This window comes from Petaurus breviceps, unplaced genomic scaffold (assembly GCF_028583685.1).
Source record: "Petaurus breviceps papuanus isolate PSGF00001 unplaced genomic scaffold, PetGlider_PUasm1.0 90804, whole genome shotgun sequence".
Classification (NCBI taxonomy): Eukaryota; Metazoa; Chordata; class Mammalia; order Diprotodontia; family Petauridae; genus Petaurus; species Petaurus breviceps.
Window position 1 is genome coordinate 12,804,511 of NW_027187348.1, and position 21,107 is coordinate 12,825,617.

The 21,107-nt window shown below is 37.2% G+C and overlaps 1 protein-coding gene across 1 annotated transcript in view; it reads left to right on the top strand.

The window, feature by feature from the left end:
• Nucleotides 1-21,107, top strand: part of DNAH7 (dynein axonemal heavy chain 7) — a 326,128-nt gene that overhangs the window by 123,627 nt on the left and 181,394 nt on the right. Inside the window, exons 23-24 of the mRNA XM_069070242.1 lie at nt 8,701-8,810; nt 19,188-19,356. Coding sequence (XP_068926343.1) covers nt 8,701-8,810; nt 19,188-19,356 — 279 coding nt within the window. The remainder of the gene's footprint in view (nt 1-8,700; nt 8,811-19,187; nt 19,357-21,107) is intronic.

A 21,107-nucleotide genomic window follows, 5' to 3' on the forward strand; every position in this document is an offset into this window, starting at 1 on the left:
GAAAGTCATATTTTCTATTCTTCTCTGGTTTCATCATCAGAATTGCTTGAAAGCCCTGTTTCATTGACTATCCTTTTTTTTCCTTGAAGGATTACCCTCAGTTTTTCTGGGTAGGTGATTCTTGGCTGTAATCCTGTCTCTTTTTACCCTGTGGAATATCATTTTCAAAGCTCTCTGATCCTTTAATGTAAAAACTGATAAATCTTGTGTTATCCTGACTGTGGCTCCATGATATTTGATTTTTTTCTTTTTGACTGCTTGCAATATTTTCTCCTCAACTTAGGAGCTCTAGAATTTCACTGTAATATTCTTGGGAATTTTCATTTTGGTATCTCTTTCAGAAGGTGAGTGGTAGATTCTTTAATGACTGTTTTACCCTCTGGTTCTAGTATATCAGGGCAATTCTCCTTGATAATTTCTTGGAAGATGCTGTATAGGTTCTTCTTTTACTCATGGCTTTCAGGCAGTCCAATAATTTTTAAATTCTCTCTCCTGTACCTGTTTTCTAGGTCAGTTGTTATTCCAACGAGGTATTTCACATTTTAAAAAAATCATTCTTTTGATTTATTGTTTCTTGATGTTTCATAAAGTCATTAGTTTCTACTTGCCCAATTCTAATTTTTAAGGAATATTTTTTTTTAGTGAACTTTTGTACTTCCTTTTCCACTTCGCCAATTCCGTGTTTTAAGGATTCTTTTCTTCAGTGAATTTTTGTGCCTCTTTTAGTATTTGGTCTATTCTGCTTTTTAAGCCTGATTTTCTTCAGTAGTTTTTTGTTCCTTCCTTTAGCAAACTGTTGACTATTTTTTTGTGATTTTCTTGTATCACTGTCATTTTTCTTCCCAATTTTTCTTTTGCCTCTTTTACTTGATTTTTAAACTCCTTTTTGAGTTCTTCCACGACCTGAGACCAATTCATATTCTTTGGGGCTTTGGATGTAACAGTTTTGACTCTTCTTCTGAGTTTTTGTTTTAAGTTTTCCTGTCACCATATTAACTTTCTATATGGTCAGGATCTTTTTCTGCTGTTTGCTCATTTTTCCAGCCAAATCTTTGATTTTTAACTCTATGGTAAAAATGGGACTCTGTTTCTGGAATAGAGGATATGCTATCCCAAGCTTTAGATTTATTGTACAGCTTTTTTCAGAGATAATTCTGAGGACCTATATATAAGTTTTCAGTTCTTCCAATGTGTTATGATCTAGGAAGAGGTGTGTTTACTACTCTTTTGTCTTGTGCTCTGGTCTGTGAGTGACCACAAGCACTCTTCTGCTCTGGAGCTCTGACGAGGCTCCCACCTCCCCATGCCCAAAATCCCTGGTGTGCTAGTGTTCCTCCTTGCCCTGGCACTGAGACCCAGGACTGCAACCTAGATCCAAGTATTGGCAGTGCAATAGAGTCCTGACCTACTGCTGGTTTTCTAGGGCACAGCCTGGGCTGGACTACGCTGTATTATCATCATGGTGCAACAGACCTTTCCTATTCATCTTCTAAGTTGTCTTAGGCTAGAAAATTTGTTTCTCCCTTTCCTTTTGTGGATTCTGCTGCTCCATAATCCTTTTTGTGGCATTATTTAAAGTTGTTTGGAGAGGTTTTGGAGAGAACTCAGGCAAGTCCCTGCTTTTTCTCTACCATTTTGGTATTGCACCCTCAAATATTGGCATTTTTCACTAGCTTCAGCTCATTACAAGCTTTTGCAATTCTAGCACTGATGTTATGGAATTGTGCCATGTTCTTATAATTCTTTTACCTTTATGTCTACCAAATTTCATTATCAATAGACTCTCATCTCTCCTAGGCTAACTTACCCTGTTGAATTTTAGTCTGTGAGAGTCTACATTTCCTTCTTAACCCTCTGATATCCACCCTCCTAATATCTGGGTTACATATCAGTTTAAACTCAGCGTTCTTCTTTTCTCTTCTCTCACAAACACTAGGAAGGAGTGATCACTTCCTCCCAAAGTTTTCATCATTTCTAGTCTGGTCACTAGTTCATGCCTGTTGCTGAGAATTGTATCTTGTATAGAATTTCCACTTGTTGTTTCCATCTCCTCTTGAAGGATGAAACTGTTGATAAGTCAAGAAACAAGATGGTCTGCTTTTGGGAGAGGAAGAGAGCTCCAACATTCCGGATCATAGAAATCCTCCATTGCTATCACATTATACCTCCGTGCCAGGGTTATGATATTTCCTGAACTCGTCATTTGTTTTTTATTTCAAGGTGGTTAGTAGTATGTTCAGATGGAAAAATCATTTATATTTATCCTTCCACTGGTCACCCTTCAAATACTTTCCAGTCTACTTCCCCTGCCCAATCTGGATTTCCTCACATGAATATAGGTTCCTAATGTATAATGCTACCCTTCACTCCCTTTATTTGTCCTATTCCTTTTGAATACAGTAGACCCATGTAGATACTTGGTGGGTTTTCATCCAACTAATTCTCAGTGATAGATGTGAGGTCTTAGTTAACTCCTTTCATTAGGATCTCTTAGCCCTCTTGCATGCTGCCTAATCTTTGGGCATTTGGGTATAGACATTTAAGGTCATGGGTTTTTACTACTAGTCCCTTCTTTCAGTTTCATCTCCTATGTGGTTCTGGGTATCTGACCTACTAGTCATTTCCCTTATTGTAGTTACTCTCAAGAGTATGACAGTTTTTTCCTTCCCCAGGCTTTTTTAGTCTAAAGTCTTCTTGATTAGATTTGTAAATATATACCAGCCTTGGTTGGTGCATTGCAGTTACCATCCTCAGCCAGAGTTTGTCATTTGTAAATTTTAAGCTGTGGTTAAGAAATCCAAATCCCATTTGTAGATTTCTTTTTAAGCCAGTGGTTTGCTTCCCAAATCTGTATTTTTCTTTTGCATCCTTTGCTTTTAAATGTTCAACAATGAGGAAAATACAATCTCTGTTCCTATTCATTTTCTTCGGCAAGGCCATATAATTGCTGCCAATACTTTCTAGATTCCTTCTGACAACATTTTTAGTGCACATGGAATCACCAAGTGACTCAGACATTTGTTTAAGTAAGTCTGTAGAATTTTTCTGTTATGTATCAAATGAATGCCCTATGAAGAGAAAACCTCCCTGTGGCTATTATCAAATCAATAAATTGTTGTTTCCCTACCCTCTCAGCAAAAAAGCATTAAACAACAGCATTCTCCTCCTTTTCCTCTGACCTTTCTTGGATGGGTGACTTTTTACCTGACATATCTCTTAGCTCTACTTTATGATTCCTTGAAGGATCAGCAGCTGCCCCCTTTTTGGTTTTGTTTTGTTTTTTTTTTTGGAGGGGGAAAGGCAGGGAAATTGGGGTTAAGTGACTTGCCCAAGGTCACATGGCTAGTAAGTGTTAAGTGCCTGAAGCCAGATTTGAACTCAGGTACTCCTGACTTCAGGGCTGGTGCTAGCTGCCCCCTTCTTAAAGCAAACATCTCCCTTGTCTTTGGGAAGATCCCAACATTTGTTTTTTTGTTCCAGTTGTACATCCTCTTCCTGACCTCTTGATCAAAGTCAGATTTTCAATCTTCCACTTCAAATCCCTTGATTTATTTTTTCCATTGAAGCTCTGTTCCTGCTTCTGTTTTGTTTTGTCCTGTTTGTATTCTTTTTGTAAAGATCACTTCCTTGTCCCAGATCCTTTGAAGTTGAGTAATTCCTTGATTTTTTTCACTTCTTCAGTGGAAGAGAGACCCAGTGTAGCCAACTGTCACTTGACTGTGGCCAAGAGATAAACTTGATACACCCAGTGCCACTCCACATTACCCTTCCCCCTTCCATACTGATTGAGACTTAGCCTCATTTTTTTTTTTGCTTTTTGGAGGGCAATTGAGGTTAAGTGACTTGCCCAAGATCACACAGCTAGTTTTTGTGTCAAGTGTCTGAGGCCGGATCTGAACTCTGGTCATCCTGACTCCAGGGCTGGTGCTCTATTCACTGTGCCACCTAGCCGCCCCTCAGCCTTATTTCTTAAATTGCTTGAGTGTTCACATCTCACCTTCATTAGATCTTTGCAGCTTTTTATAATCTCTTAACAGCTGTATAACCATACACTACTTCCTATCCCTTTTTTTCCCCACAGTATCTTACTTGTTTTACCAATTTGTTTTACTTACAATGAACTTTACTCCTTTATTCTACCTTATCTCTTTTAACTTATCTACTCATTTACCTGGCCTTGTCAGCTACTTTCTTTTCCTTTTTTTTGAGTTCTTCTCTTCTAGTCCTTACTACTTAATCCCTTTCATCCTTAAGAATGAACCCTTCTAGGGGTGGCTAAGTGGCTCAGTAAGTAAAGCGCCGGCCCGGAGTCAGGAGGACCCAAGTTCGGTTCTGGCCTCAGACACTTAACACCCACACAAAATAAACTAGCTGTGTAACTTTGGGCAAGTTACTTAACCCCAATTGCCCTCCAAAAGGCGGAAAAAAAAGAGGGGCAGCCAGGTAGCACAGCAAGTAAGAGCACCGGCTCCAGTGTTGGGAAGACCTGGAGATCGAATCCCGGGCCCAGACACTTAGCACCCACCCAGAAACACCTGGCCGTGTAACCTTGAGCAAGTTACTTAACCCCAATTGCTTATGGGTGGCCAGGTGGCTCAGCAAATAAGAGCACCAGCTCCAGTGTTGGGATGACCTGGATCAAATCCGGGCTCAGATACTCAGCACCACACCCAGAAATAACTGGCCATGTAACCTTGAGCAAGTTACTTAACCCCGATTGCTTTAAAAAAAAAAAAGAATGAACCCTTCTCAGATCAGAGTCAAGATGGCAGAGTAGAAATAGGACTTCCATGGGACTCCTGCTCCTACCTCCTCCAATTCATGTAAAAAAATGACTCTAAACAAACTTTGGAGGTACAGAACCCACAAAATGACACAATGAAGCTAACCTCCTACTGAGGACAGCCTGGCAGGCTGGCAGGAAGTGGCTGCAGCAGCAAGCACCCCAGCGTCCCCAGGGTGGCTGCCAATACAGGTTCTTGGATCTGCTTTGATAAAGGAAAGCAACTCAAAATGGGTTAACAAGCTTACTTTAATCAGTCTGATGTATATTATTTACCTAGTTCAGGGGGAAAAGGTCAGCACCCTGAACTTCAGAATATACAGACAGAATTATCAAGACAGAGAAACAGATCAAGTAGACAGTTTCCAAACTGTCCAACCATTACATCCATACCAAATCAACATCTGGGTTTCATCAACATCTGGGTTTTTCAAAGCCAAGGGGGGCTCTCAACAATGGCTTCCCAGAGTCCAGATCAAATCACAGAACACGTCTCAAAGTGAGCCCCAAAACAAAGCTACACATCAGGGCTTATATAGCCTTCTCCTGGCTCAGAGAATGTAACAACCTTATTGACTCACTGCCCAATCAAAAAGTATCTACTGAAAAACAAGCCTCCCACCCCAGGCTATAGGTGTACTTTAGCGTAGGGGCAGGGAAGATCTTAAAAATTTACATTCCCATTACAGTGGCCAGAGCCAAACCCAGCCACAGCCAACCGCCAGGTTGAGGGATCTCAGATCACCAGAAGCTGTGACGGTTTCCAGAATTATCAACCCGTACATGCTAAGGAGAAAGTGAGAGATCAGTGCAGTGTGGACTTTGGGACCTGGGAACTCGGGAGTACAGTCTGGCCTTTGTCCCTGGGGTGAGAAGCAGCTGACGCATGGCAGACATGCAGCCACTGCCATGTGGATGCTTCAGAGCTCTGGGCCTGCAGATTGTACGGGGACCAAGTGACCAGTCTGAGGGGTAATCGCTCTTGCTTTAACCTGCTTGGATCTGGATCACTGTCTGGGGTGGAGATACTAGGGTGCATGACCAGTATGCCAGAGCTTGTGGAGGATTCTGAGAGGGCAGCCAACTAATAGCTCCAGCAGCTGAGGCAACCCCAGCGATTGGGACACAGTTCCACCCTCTGGGAGCAGGGTTCTACTGTGGCAAAAAGCTCAAAAGTCAAGTAACTGAGTGGCAACATGAGCAAACAGGGGAAGCACAGCAGTCCAACTTTGGATTCCTTTTTTGGGGACAAAAAGGATCGAAGCATGGAACAGGAAGAAGACAGCAAAGTCAGAACTCCTGCACCAGAGGCTTCTAAGAAAAGAATAAGCTGCTTACAGGCCATAGAGGAGCTTAAGAAGGATTTTGAAAACCAAATTAGAAAAGTAGAGAAAAATTTGGAATAGAAATGAGAACGATACAAGAAAATCATGAAAAGAGAGTCAACAACCTGACTGAAGAAAATAACACCTTAAAAAATAGACTAACTCAAATGGCAAAAGAGGCTCAAAAAGCCAATGAGGAGAAGAATGCCTTAAAAAGCCAAATTTGCCTAATGGAAAAAGAATCTCAAAAGCTCACTGAAGAGAATCATTCCTTCAGAATTAGATTGGAAATCAAGATACTATTAAACAGATCCAAACAAATGAAAAAGTAGAAGGCAATGTGAAATATCTCATTGAAAAAAAACTACTGACCTGGAAATAGATCCAGGAGAGATAATTTAAAAATTATTGGACTGCCTGAAAGCCATTATCAAAAAAAGAAACTAGAAATCATCCTTCAAGAAATTCTCAAGGAAAATTGCCCTGATGTTTTAGAACCAGAGGGCAAAATAGAGGTTGAAAGAACCCACCAATCACCTCCTGAAAAAGATCCCAAAAAGAAAATTCCTAAGAATATTATAGCTAGGTTCTGGAGTTCCCAGATCAAGGAGAAAACATTACAAACAGCCAGGAAGAAACAATTTGAATATTGTGGAAACACAATCAGGATAACACAGGATCTGGCAACTTCTACACTGAGGGATTGAAGGGCTTGGAATATGATATGCCAGAGGTCAAAGGAGCTGGGATTAAAACCAAGAATCACCTACCCAGCAAAACTGAGTATCATGTTTCAGGGGAAAATGTGGTCATTCAGTGGAATAGAGGACTTTCAAGCATTCTTGATGAAAAAACCCAGAGTTGAATAGTAAATTTGACATTCAGATATAAGAAACAAGAAAAGCATGTGAAGGTAAACAGGGAAAAGAAATCATAAGGAACTTATCAAAGTTGAACTATTTATATCCCTACATTGAAAAATTATCATTGTAACTTATGAAACTTTTCTCAGTATGAGAATAGTTGAAGGGAATAGAAATGTATATATATATATATATATATATATATATGTGTGTGTGTGTGTGTGTGTGTGTATTGTGTGTGTATACAAACATATATATGTCTATATAGGAGGGTATATGGGCGTATGAATACATATGTGAATGTTTGTATATATGTGTACAAGTATACATAGAAGGCACAGTACCAGTTGAATAGGAAGGGATGATACTTAAAAGGTGAAATTAAGAGGTGAGAGAGGAATATAATGAGAGGAGATGGGGAGAGACAGAATGGGGTAAATTATCTCATATAGAAGAGGTAAGAGAAAACTGTTACAATGGAGGGGAAGAACAGGAAGGAAAAACAGAATGAGTCAACCTTATTCTCATTAAATTTAGCTTAGGGAGGGAATGACATACACACTAAATAGGGTATCTCACCCTACAGGAGAGTAGGGGGGAAGGGGATGAGAGGGGGCATGATGGAAGGGAGGGCAGGCTTGGGGGGAGGAAAGTTGGAAGCACCCACTTTTGAAAGGAGCAGGAGCAAAGTAGAGAATAGAACAAGTGGGGGTGGGATAGGATGGAGGGAAATATAGTCAGTCTTTCACAATATATCCACTATGGAAATGTTTTGCATAGCTATACATGTACAACTTACATTGAATTGCTTATCTTCCCAGTAAGGGTGGGTGATGAGGGAAGTAAGGAAAAAATCTGGAATTCAAAGTTTTAAAATCAAATGTTTAAAAAATATATATTATTTTTATTATTTTATATGTAACTGGGAAATAAGATATACAGGCACTGGGGCATAGATATCTACTGTGCCCTACTGGAAAGTCAGAGGGGGAATGGGGGAAAATATGGGAAGGGGCAAATTGGGGGAGGGGATATTTAGTGGGATCCCTGTTTGCTCTTTTGGGGTGGTGGGTAGGGGAAAATGGGGAGAAAATTTGTAACTTCAAATCTTGTGGAAATGAGTGATGTAAACTAAAAAAATTTTTTTTAAAGTTTTAATAATAAAAAGAATGAACCCTTCTCCTCCTATAAACTCAGTTTCATCCGATTATTCCTTTTTATTTGAGGAGAATGTGACTGACATCACAGGATAAATAAGATCATAAAAACATGTTCACAATAAACATACCCTAATTTGAAACAATGAATAACTTTGAAAGCTTCCCTGTTAAAGATACTCATTTTATTTCACTACTTATGTCTTACAACCCTAAGAGGTGTTTATAAAGATTTTCAAAATAATAGGATTTTGGAGCTGGGGGGAACTTAGAGATCATATTTAGCCAAGACTTCATTTTACAGATGTGGGAATTGAAGCCTAGATAAGAGAACTAGCTTTCCAAAGCCATATAGATAATTAGTGGCCAAACAAGGGTTATGACTTAGCTCTTTTAACTCCAAGTTCAGTGCTCTTCAATGTACTTCATCTTGGAAAGTCTAAATTGGATGTCAGGTTTTACTTATAAGTTATACATATAGCTTACGTTAAAAATATGAGACATATATAAGCATAATTTCTAAATATTCTATGTATAAATTCTATTGCTTCTCTTTATTTGCTTGATCTTAGGAGGGGCACTTGGAAACAAAGATGATCAATGCTGGTTTACGATATGGATATGAATACCTAGGTAATACTCCTCGTTTGGTTATTACTCCACTTACAGATAGATGCTACAGGTAAATCAATTAATTTTTTAAATAAAATTTTGAAATTTTAGACAAATACTAAAACTTAACTACATGATAAGAAAAGAAAAAGGAATATATTATAAATTTAAATATTAACCTTAAATATAAAATAAGAAAAAATTTGTCATGCATAGCAGAATGCAGGAGAGGATTCAGAATATATAGTAATAACTTTCCATTTCAAGAAAAACTTTATATTAAATGCTATGTGTTACATTGAAAGCTGTCCATCATTTCTTTGCTTCCTTGTAGGTTTTCTTTTGTTCTTTGCTGTATACTTTTTTACTTTGTTCTTTTTTCCCCTGACTTCCCTCTCTCCTCCCCTACAATTAAGCATGGATAGATTTATATAGAGATATTGATATATACATACATGCATACATATATACACATACATACATATATAAACATATACTTTTTCCCTCAGAGATTCTACTCCTAATCCTGTTTTTATCTTTGTACATATCTTTTTTCCTATCTTTCCTGACTCCTCCACTTTACTTCTACTTGCTACCTTGCCCTCCTATTACTTAATCTACCCCCCCCCTCCAGCGATTCCTCCCTTATCCTTCCATTCCCATAAATATAAACACCCTTTTGTACACTCTTTTGATGTATTTCCTTGCACTCCCCTCTAAAGATCCCTCCTTTATCTTCTCCCCCTCTCCCTATCCTCTTAGAGTTTTATTTCTTTCAAAATTTAGATTTTTATATTCTTCTAGATGTATATGTATTTTCCCCCTGTTAAACTCATTCCTGGTGAAAGTAGATTTCCAGGACTAACAGTCCTCCTCCCCCATCTAATTCCTCTGTATTGGTTCTTCCTCTTGCACCTCATTTGTATATGATAATTATTCATTTAGCTGTTTTTAAATGGTTTTACTTTTTAAAGTCATATTGTACTCAGGTCTACCCCAGTCTTTCTTATAAGCTACCTAATTACTAGTAGCAATCTTAGACATAGGTTTTTAGATTTTATATACATAAAAGGTAAACATTCTATCCTTATTGAGTCCCTTGTAATTGGTCATTGATAGGCACCCTATATTTCTCATGGCTCTTGTATGCCAAATCTTCTGTTTAGTTCAGGTTTTTTTTTTTAATAAAGTTCTGAAAGTCTGACAATTCATTAAATATCCATCTTTTTTCATTCAGAATTATGCTTAGTTGTGTTTTTTTGTTTTTGTTTTTTTGCTTTTTGGAGGGCAATTGGGGTTAAGCGACTTGCCCAAGGTCACACGGCTAGTTTTTTGTGCTAAGTGTCTGAGGCTGGATTTGAAACTCAGGTCCTCCTGACTCTAGGGCTGGTGCTCTATTCACTGCAGCACCCAGCTGCCCCATAGAATTATGCTTAGTTTTGCTGAGTATGTTATTTTAGGCTGGAAACCCAGTACTTTTGCTTATTGATATATAGCAATCCTAGACCTACAATGTCACCACGGCTAGGTCAGGTGTGATTCTAATTGTGGTACAGCCATATGTAAATTGTTTTTTTCTTGTTGCTTATAATATTTTGTACTTGAGCTGGGAGTTTCAGAATTTGACTATATTCCTGTGAGTTTTCCTTGTAGGATCTCTTTTAGGTGATGATTGGTGAATTTTTTCTATTTCTACTTTCCTCTCTTGTTCTAATGCTTCAGGACAATTTTCTTTAATTATTTCTTCTATTATTGTATCAAGATTCTTTTTTTTAATCATAATTTTCAGGTAGTCCAATTATGTTTTTTTCCTTGATATGTTCTCTAGATCAGTTGTTTTTCTTATAAGGTGTTTCATGTTCTCTTCTATTTTTTCATTCTTTGTATTTTGTTTTTTTATTACTTGATCTCTTATAACTTTGCTGACTTCCCTTTTCCCAATTCTGATTTTGAAGGAGTCATTTTCTTCTTTAAGATTCTGGATCTCTCCTTTTCTAATTGATTGACTTTCTTTTCATCTCATTTTTCTTGTATTATCCTTATTTTTCTTTTTAGTTTTTCCTCAATCTCTCCCATTTGATTTTCAAAGACTTTTTGTAGTTCTTCAATGGATTCTTTTTGGGCAGATGACCATTTGACATTACTCTTTGGGGTAGAAGAGGGTTTCTTTGCTTCAATATCCTCCTCTGAAGATGGAGGATACTGATTCTCCTTTGCCTGTGCAGTTTTTTGGGTAATAGTTTAGTTTTTATCATTACCTGGAGTGCTGGGGGTATGGGTCAGGGGCAGGATTGGGAGTGGTGGTGGTAACCAGTGTGTGCTACTTCCTTCTTGCCCCTCCTATGTCTCTGCAGCACAGCTGGATCTGGTGTTCCTTGTCAGCAGAGGTTCCCTAGATCTTTCCCAGCTCAGAAGTTCAACATTTGTCACTGTCCTAGGGTAAAAGTTCCTGTGGCTGGGGTGGAGGCAGCTTCCCAAACTAGTTAACCCCAGGGCTTGACACTTGAGTAAGAGGCCCCTAGCCTGGAGGTGTTTACTCCACAGAGAGAAGAAACCTCATCCTGGGATTTTTCTACAGATCTCTGATTGTCCTAGAAGGATTCCCTATGCTGCTTCTATTCTTCATTATTTTCACTGCTCTATGTTCACCCAGAGGTGCTATAATCTCTTTTATGGAAGAAAATCTTGAGAGCTTGAAATTTGCTGACCTACTCCACCATCTTTCCAGAATCCTCTCCAAAATAAACTAATTTATAAAACTATTGAAGCAATAAATTTTGCCAATTAAAAATAACTAGGATAGTTTCTTAGGTTATAGATTGCTTACAGAAGTACAAATCAGTTTTTTTTTTATAAGGCTACTTTGTCTTTTGATAAATACAATTTTGATTTGTCATTCGTTTGGGGTTTTTTTAGGATTTGAGTTTGGGGTCATTAAGACTTTTATTTTGGGGAAGCTAGATGGCACAGTGATCAGAGCACTGGCCCTGGAGTCAGGAGGACCCGAGTTCAAATCCCGCCTCAGACACTTAACACTTACTAGCCATGTGACCTTGAGCAAGTCACTTAACCCCAATTGCCCTGCCTTCCTCCCCTCCAAAAAAAGCAAAAGAAAAAAATTTGCCATCCTTCATCTGTCCCTGTCACTATCCAGATCTTGCTCTGATGTTGCAGTTGTATTCCTGGTTTTACTGTTCTTGCTAATTGCTGCTGTTCTTGATGTTGGATAGGACCCAGGACCTTGGACTTCATGCAGACTTTCTGACTGTGGGTCTCTCCAGTTGCCTTCCCAACAATGTAGTTATGTCCCAGTTGCAGATCCAGAAATGTCCTTAGCTACAGACCCAGACTAAACAGTCAGAATGCTTTACCTGTTGGAATGTTGAAACAGTCATCTTTAGATCTCAGTTTTTTTGTTCTCTGGGGTAGAACTGAGATTGGAGTACCAGTAAAGATCTGAATTTCTGTGTAATAACTGAGGACTTTGAACTCTTTTGGTGGATGGGGAGGTGGCAGAAGATAGAAAGAGAAAATCATTTTCAAAGGGTCTTCTTTAGACCTTGGATAAAACTGAATCTATAAGTGAGCCTTGCACCTTAGGAAAGTAGGAACTTAGTATTCTTATAGGGACTTCTATTGATTCATATGCTCCCCATGGATAAGAAATGCTGATGGTCTCCCTCTGTTGATACCAGTAGTTAGCAAAGGTTCATTTCTCTGCTCCTGCTAGGTAAGAGTCTCCAGCTTTGGGTTTTGAGCCTGGTTCTAGATATATATTCATACCTTTGGGAGTAATTATGATAAGGAGATGTCAGTAGTGGTTCTGAGGGATGCTTTTGAGCCTGGGTTTGTAGGTAACTCCTCAGTTATTAGTATTCTACTGAAAGGATTTCTGTATCTTGGAGGACATAATTTTTTGCCTGAGCCTGTGATTTTATTGTTTTGGGGTGTTCACAGTGAGGACTTCCTTTACCAATGCTGATTGACACTTATTTTTTGTATCTAGAGTGGTAAAGAATTGCCTAGGAGCACTGAGACATTAAGTGACAGGCCCAGAGTCACACTGCTTTGCTGACTTTTCAGCTTTATTAGTTGTCAGAAATGTAACTATAAAATCTAACTACAGACCTTCAGTGATGTTATCATCTTAGCAAGGTTGATATTCTCAACAAAGATAATAAATCCCAACCCATCCATGGCTGACTATCCTGTGCAACTCATGTTCAAGTCTTTCCCTGGGTTGGCTATAGGGAGGTGGGTGTTCAGCCTAAAATGCTGGGGACCTTTTTCAGATTTTCTTCATTTTTCCTCTGCCTCATATCAGGAGAACACCAATGGAGTGCATAGACCAACCAATGGTTATTCTTTACTTTGCCGTGTGACCAATCTTTTTTTCCTCTAAACATTCCTTTAATAATACTCTTTGCCCTGTTTCTTAATATCTCCTTTTTTTGTAATGAGTTGCAGCCTTCTCATACCCACCATAAAGCTCTGCTTTGCTCTTTTGGCAAAATCTTCACTTCTTTAAATACTATAGTGCTTTATGACTCATGGCCATACAAAGTCACAGGAAGAATGTTAGTGTTAAAAAGATGGACCTTTGTTTCAGTAAGAAGCTTGAGATCATTAAAGTAATTTTGTGATTCCAAAGAGGTATTTTGGCTTATTCTTCTCATGTTCAATTCTGGGCCGAACTCATTGTTTATTTATACTAAGATGTAAACAGTTCTGTTTTAGACTGAATCCTGAGTTCTTTTATTGAAATCTACTAGCACTATCCTGAAATGGTCCAGAGCCCCTGTTCTAACATAGACAGGATTTTCTAGGAATCCCCTAACACCAGAGTTGGTTTGGTTTCCTAAATTGATCTATATCTTCTCAGTTTCAAAAATGGCTAAAAGGTACATTGATCCGTACCAAAGAATTTCAAATTATCAGAACATTTAAAATATAAAGGGTCCATTTATGATATATAAGGTCATTTCTATATTAGCTTTTTTGTTTATATATATAGAGAAAACATTAATATGTGTTTGCCTAAATAGGTAATTCTGTTATGACTCAAATATAACTGGACATTGTCCATGATTTCTCTTAGTTCCTGATGTCTCCTTCACCATGATGAGGCATTGGAAGTTTAAGATGTAGCAGGCTTTATACTGGAAAGCTTTAAATGTTATCCTGGCAATAAATTGAGTCTGCTCATCAAACATTAGCCTAGTTAAATTGGATGGCCACTTGGTGATGGATTCTTTGGCAATGACAAAAATGAAATAACATTAACAACAAAAATACAAAATGGTCTGCTATTCTCTGTTTCTACCAGTACCTGTGGCTAAAAAGGGCACAAAGAAGAGAAGAATCACATAAATGTTCTATAAATATTAACTTAAGGGCTAGTATTTTAAATCTTTGTCCAATATTTGTCCAGTGACCAATGAGTGGATAGACTATTAAGGCAATTGAATATTACTTGATAATGTCTTGATATGCTCTCTATAATTGAAACCAGAATATAGAAAGAAGGTGCATCTAAAGTGGAAGGGAGACACAGAAGTTATTGTGAAGAAGCAGAAGAAGAATTTATGAAATTGTTGTTCACTGTTTATCTAGAGGCCACATTTGGTCATATTATGATAGTATGATGATATTTGGTTATCTTGTGTTCAGATGCTTATAACAATATTTTAAGAATTGATTAACATAAAAATAATTAAAGTTTATTTAAAGTATCTATTATAATAGAACTAGGTAGAGAAATTCTATAAATAATTTGAAAAGAGCCTACAGTCAATAAATAAAAACCAAACAATTTGGAAGACTTTTATAAACTGATGAAGAACGAAATGGGTACAACATTTTATTTATTTAGGAGAACAATTTATTTAATAAGAACAATACTCTAAAAACAAGTAACTAGATCAATACAGTGATCATCCATAATTCCAGAAAACCAATTATGAAATGTCTTATCTACTTTCTGACAGAGAACATAGGTTTAGGAGAAAGAAGTGGAACAAATATATTTCTACATCAGAGAATTTGTTCTGTATGCCTATGTATATCTGTTACAAGGGATTTGTTTTTATTTTCTCTCTTTTTTTAATTGGATGGGAGATTGGAGGGAGAGAAAATATATTTCTGTTCACTAAAATCTTTTGAAATTGGAGGAGAGGAACTACAGATATGGAATGTTATATACTTTTAGGTGATGTTACTCTATTATTAGTTTTACATCATTGTTTTGCTATGTTATATGAGACCTCTCTTGTAATATGTAATGCTGTAATTACAGGGGGTAACCTTTTAATGCCCGTAATGCAAAATCAAAATACATTAATAAAACTTAAAAACCAAATTAAGCAAATAAGTTGATACTTTGGTGACTTTGAAAGAAAGGTAAGTATGAATGAGCATAATGAAAAGATAGGTTTGAAAATGAGGTTCAGGAGTAAAGAAAACATTAATCCTGACTTTCCATTGACTACCCAGAAACCTTATGTTTATATATCATGAACACTTTGTTCAAGAAAAGAACTGAAAATATTGGATGTGGTCAGCGCCAAAAAAATAAATAAAAATAAAATGAAGTTAACTATATTTTAATTGGCAGGAAGTGACTTGTCATTTCTGTGGGACTCATTCTTGAATATGCTGTCCATGTAGTCCACTTACTTTTCAGAGTTAAGATCCAAGTTAATATAAAACTTTAGAAGAATAGAAGAAAATGAGAAAAAGATGACATGAAAATAAAGCAAATACAACCTGACCTATTCAAAAGAGTTATTGATGCTGAAAAATAGAAAATGGATAGAAGAAAGGATAATAATACTGCTTAAACTGGCATTGAAAGCTCTTCGTGGCCTTATTCCTTACCTTTCCAGCCTTCTTACCCTTTATTCCCCTCTAACCAGCTCTGCTCCAGTTACACTGGCCTATTTGTATTTCTCTAACACAAAGCTACATCTGCAGTCTCTATGACTTTGCATGGGTTGTCTCCTTGATCAGAATGTTCCCTTGCTTCCACTTCTTAATTTCCCAAACTTCCTTCAAGATATCTCTGGTTTCACCTTCTGCAGGAGACTTTTCTTGCTTTTGGAATTCCCATTGCTATCTCCTTTTATTTTATTTTTATTGTTATTATTATTTTTGGAGGGGGAAAGGTAGGGCAATTGGGGTTAAATGACTTGCCCAAGGTCACAAGGCTAGTTTTTGTGTTAATGTGTCTGAAGCCGGATTTGAACTCAGGTCCTCCTGACTCCAGGGCAGGTGCTCTATTCACTGTGCCACCTGGCCGCCTCGCCTTCTCCTTCTAGATTACTTTAAGCTACTTTGTATGCCTTTTCTATGTGCCAAGTTATTTATATGTTGTCCATTCCCATTAGAATGTACTCTCTTTGAGAGTAAGAACAATTTATTAGCCTTCCTTTGTATTCTTAGTGCTTAACATAGCGTCCTGCACATCGTAGGCACCTGACAAATGTTTGTTTGCTGACCAGTTATAATAATTTCATACAGAAGTTCAACTGATAGAAATCAATTCCCATAAAGAAACCAAATGAGCCTAAAATGTGCTTTAGTCAGCAAGCGTGAATTATTTGTGAAGCAGAATATGGATACCAAAGGCAATCCTGGTTCAGAATAAAAAAACCTGTTTGTAAATCTTAAAAGAAGGATGATAGAAGTTTATGAGTAGTATAGAAGCAGTGGAAGAAAAAAGTTTATAGAAAATTTGACAAAAAGATCCAATTAAATAAATGTCACCCTGGGGCATTTCAGGATGAAACTGGAAGGGGAAGATAACATAAAAGAAAAAAGATCCATAAAGCCTTTTTAAAAAATGACAAAATCTTTTGGGCTTTATCACAAGCCTGTTTGTGCGTACAGAAGAAATGGAAATGGTAATGCGGAGAAGAAAGCTGGGGAAGGAAACAGGCAGAACCAAGGATCTCTAGAGGAGTTCTCTCCTAGAGGAGACTCCATTTGGAGATTTTTAAGAGGTTGAAAAGGACACAAAGGAAGATAGTAAAGTTGGGGGAAAAAAAGCTGAAACTTTATTATGAATGAAAAAAGGTACCCAAGAGAATATCAAAAACTATTGACTTGATTGCCTGCTTTCCCTTTCCAAATACGAAAAATTTTTATAAGAGTAATTAACACTTGAATCAAGAGCAAAGGAAGGATACAGCTGGGCCTTGGTCACTCTACAGCTTGCTCCTCCCTGCTAAGTGGGATGAGGTGAGCTGGGAAGATGGTATGAGACCCTGCCACTGAGCCTGGACTGGCTGGTGGAACAATTGCGATCCAACTGTTGGGTTGAAAAAGACTGGGGAATTTGAGTGCACTGTGAGCTGTGCATCAGCAGTATAATAGAGCAGTCAGAGAAGCTACTGCAATCTTAGACTACACCAAGGAAGTCATTGTGTCCAAGAAAATGCTGCTCAGACCACATTTGAAGCCTGTTTTCAGTCTTAAGCACTGTATTTTAGGAAGTTGTGGGCAGTTAGGTGGTACAGTGGATAGAACACCAGGCCTAAAGTCAGTTCATCTTCCTGAGTTCAAATCTGACCTCAGACACCTACTAGCTGTGAGACCCTGGGCAGAGATCACTTAACCTGTTTCCCTCAGTTTCCTCATCTGTAAAATGAACTGGAGAAGGAAATGACGCATCACTCCAGTATCTCTTCCAAGAAAACCCCAAATGGGCTCATGAAGAATCAGACATGACTGAAATGACTAAACAACAAAGGGAAAGTGAAGCATATCCAGAAGATGGCATGATACAGTTCAGAAAAAAACAGTAATAAACTAAAGAGAAGCCAGAAGTAGACAGCCATGATGGTTAAGGGTTTTGAATTGGTACCATGTGCAGATGAGTTGAAAAAAATGGATGCGTTGTATTGATTCTGAAGGGGAGAAAGCTTAGGGGGAGAACATGGCAGCTGGTCTTTAAGTCTTTGAAAGTCTGGTATGTGGAAGAGGGGTTAGGTTTGTTCTACTTGACCCCATCAGAAGTAGGAAGAATAGTATAAAGAGGCATATTTAGGCTTCAGGTAACAAAAATTGTCCTCATAGTTAAAATTATCCCAAAGGGGGATGGGCTGCTTTGGCGATGAGTGAATTCTTCTCAGTGCAGGTATCTGAGCAAAGCTGTGATGCCCCAAACCAAATTTTGACTGAGATGTTCAATAAAAAAATAAGTTGATAAACCTAAAGCATAGGTTTTTCTTTGCCCCTTCCTGCTACCGAAGCCCTGGTGGCTCTCTTCTTCTAGGAAAAAATGAAGACTCTTCTGTTTGGATTTAAAATGTTCATATTCTAGGTCCGGCTCACTTATCAGCTTCTTTATACATAAATCTCTAGTCTCCCTTCCCAGCTTAGTGGCTGTTTCCTGTGCATGTGCAAGGCATCTCTACCTTTGCCCAGGCTGCCCCTGATAACTGGAATGTGTATTCATCTCACCTCTACCTCAGAGAAATCTTAAGGACCCTTCTATACAAGCCTTATCTTGATCTCTCTAGCTGCCAGTGCTCTCCCTAGCTGGCAGTTATAATGTGTATATTTTATCTTTTCTTATTTTTGCTCATGTGGTCTTGCCATAATAGAATATAAATTCCATGGCAATAGTGATTGTTTCATTTTTATTTTTGTATCTTGACTGCCTAGTATAGTGTCTCGCATCTTTGGTAGGTGCTTAATAAAAGTCTGTGAAATGAATGAATAATACAGTAATATTTTATTATCATTTTTACAAATATAATTTAGAAATTTTGGGTGACTACATTATAAGGGAATTTCATCAAACTGTTAGTGTTTATTTTTCCTCTTCTACCAACGATAGTAAGAAAGCCTGATTATACATGCTTTTATAATGTGTTTAGTAGAAAAAAATTGTTTTTGCTCTTATTTGGTGGACTACTTTTGTTTGTTTGGGGAGTTATTTATTAAGGAGAATATGGCACCACAATCAGTGCCACTTCACTAGTGTACTTGGGAATTGTAGACTGCTATAAAGCTGAATTAGATCACTGTGCTCACTATGCTGTCTTTATACAATTAGTTGTACAATTAATTGAATTAGTCTTATCTTCCTGACAAGATTATAAGCTCCTTGGAGTTAGGCACTGTGTCTTCTACTTCTTGACACCTAGTGGGGCACAATCATATGCTTAATTAGTACTTTTTGATTAATTGGTGATAAAGGCAGAAGAGGGAGGGGATAAGAATCCAACTTCAAAAGCAGCCTTGTGGCTTCTTTATAAATGAAGCTGTTGGAGAAATGCATTTAAAAAAAAAAGAAATACATTTTAAAATGATATTTCCTTGGAGATAAAGCAACTTTGGAATATAACCCCAGACTTACAAACAATTTAAAGTTATTCTCTCTTGTATATGGATGATAAAAGAAATCACGTATTTATACAAACATTTATTTTATTAATTTCAGAACTTTATTTGGAGCCCTTCATCTTCATCTTGGAGGAGCTCCTGAAGGTCCAGCTGGTACTGGGAAGACAGAAACTACCAAAGATTTAGCAAAGGCTGTAGCAAAACAGTGTGTTGTTTTCAATTGTTCTGATGGATTGGATTACCTGGCTTTAGGAAAATTCTTTAAGGTTTGAATGATTTCTTGTTTTTTTTTTTTTAAATAGGAAAACATCTCACAGGAAAGAATATTTTAATGTAAGCTATTCTATAGAAATAAGTATCTAAAGATTTATTTCTATCTATAATACTTTTTCTAAAAGTTATAAACAATAAAAATATGATTTAGTAAGTAATATAAAAAGTTCTTATACAATAAATTGTTCTAATTCATGAGCAGTTAATCTGATTGTAGATAAAGCTTAGTTTCAGTGTTTGTGCCAAACTTAATCTGATTCATATTCCCATCCTTTAGGAGTGTGACTTTATTCTCAAGATATCAAAATATATAAAATATAAGTGAAAAAATTGGTCATCTGGATATTCATAACTAATTAGGCATTTTGCCAATTCTGTATACAGATAAGTCTAGTTCTTCCATTTAGAAAGCTTCAACTGTACTCCTATTCATTGGTTCATTCTTTCCTGAAATGACGTGTTGCCTTTATAAAGACATAGGCACATAGGCTGTCAAAATATTTAGATTTTGTGAAAAATTTATTCAAGTTATCCATTTGTATGTAAAATATTTGAATTTGGGATATTTAAATTGGAGAAACAGTGAGTTGGATGACTGACTAAAATTTCACTTTATCTAATTTCTAGATCATTGAACAATCACTGAAGCATTAGCAATAATAGCTAACATTTATATAGCACCTTAAGATATGCAAAGCACTTTACAAATATCTCATTTTAATTTCACACAACCCTGGGAGATAGTTTTAATTACTGATTCCATTTTATAGATAAGGAAACTGAGGCACAGAGGTTAAATAATTTGCCTAGGGTCTCAGAGTTAGTATCTGAGGGCAGTCTTCTTGACTCTAAGTTAAGCTGGCTGCATATCTAAATGTTTTGTGCATTATTACAAACAAACTGCATATGGACTGTTTCTAGAGTGAACAGTACTTGAGTATTATATTGCCCTCTATTTCCCATATCTGCAGTTTCAACTGTGTATACAAGTGTCTACTGAGTAAACACTTAATAGAAGATATGCTAAATGAAGTTTGGATAATCATTGGACTGCTATTTTAAAAATCAGTAATTAATATCTAATGATCCTTATATTTAATTTCAGCTGCTTGTTATTTTAGATTATCGTATACATATATATAAATTACCCATATTTCATATGCTTATTACCCTCATGTTCTACTTAGTTGAGTATTTTCCAAGCCTAGATCCATCTCCTAAATCCAGTGCTACAGCAAGTGAAGCCAAATAGAGTAATCTCCCAAAGCAATGACAACATACTATTTTTTTTTTTTGGATATAAAATTGCTCTCCCTTTAGGACCTGCTCAGATTTGGTTTTCATTTGGTGATATTAAACAGAGCTATTACTAGGATGAGGCAATTGAGACTTTTCCCCAGAATGCTAAACTTTAGAGAGTGATTATAGCAGCATCTCTTTCTCTTCTGAGGACCCTCAGGCCTTAGTCTCTTTCCCCACCTTCCTAAGAGGGGCAAATCTTTCAGCAGCATACAAACCTTAATTGGGTGTGTACTTATTCTCCTGGCAATCTCATATTTCACCCTTTACCTTCTTGCCTCAGACACAATGATCCCTAGTTATGGCTCTGATGATAGTTATAATTGATATCACCCTTTACAATTTAAAATCCTTTTATATTGCATTATCTCATTTGTTCCTCACAACAATGATGAGAAGTATTGTTCCCATTTTAAAAATGAGAAATCTGAAACTCTCTTTTCCC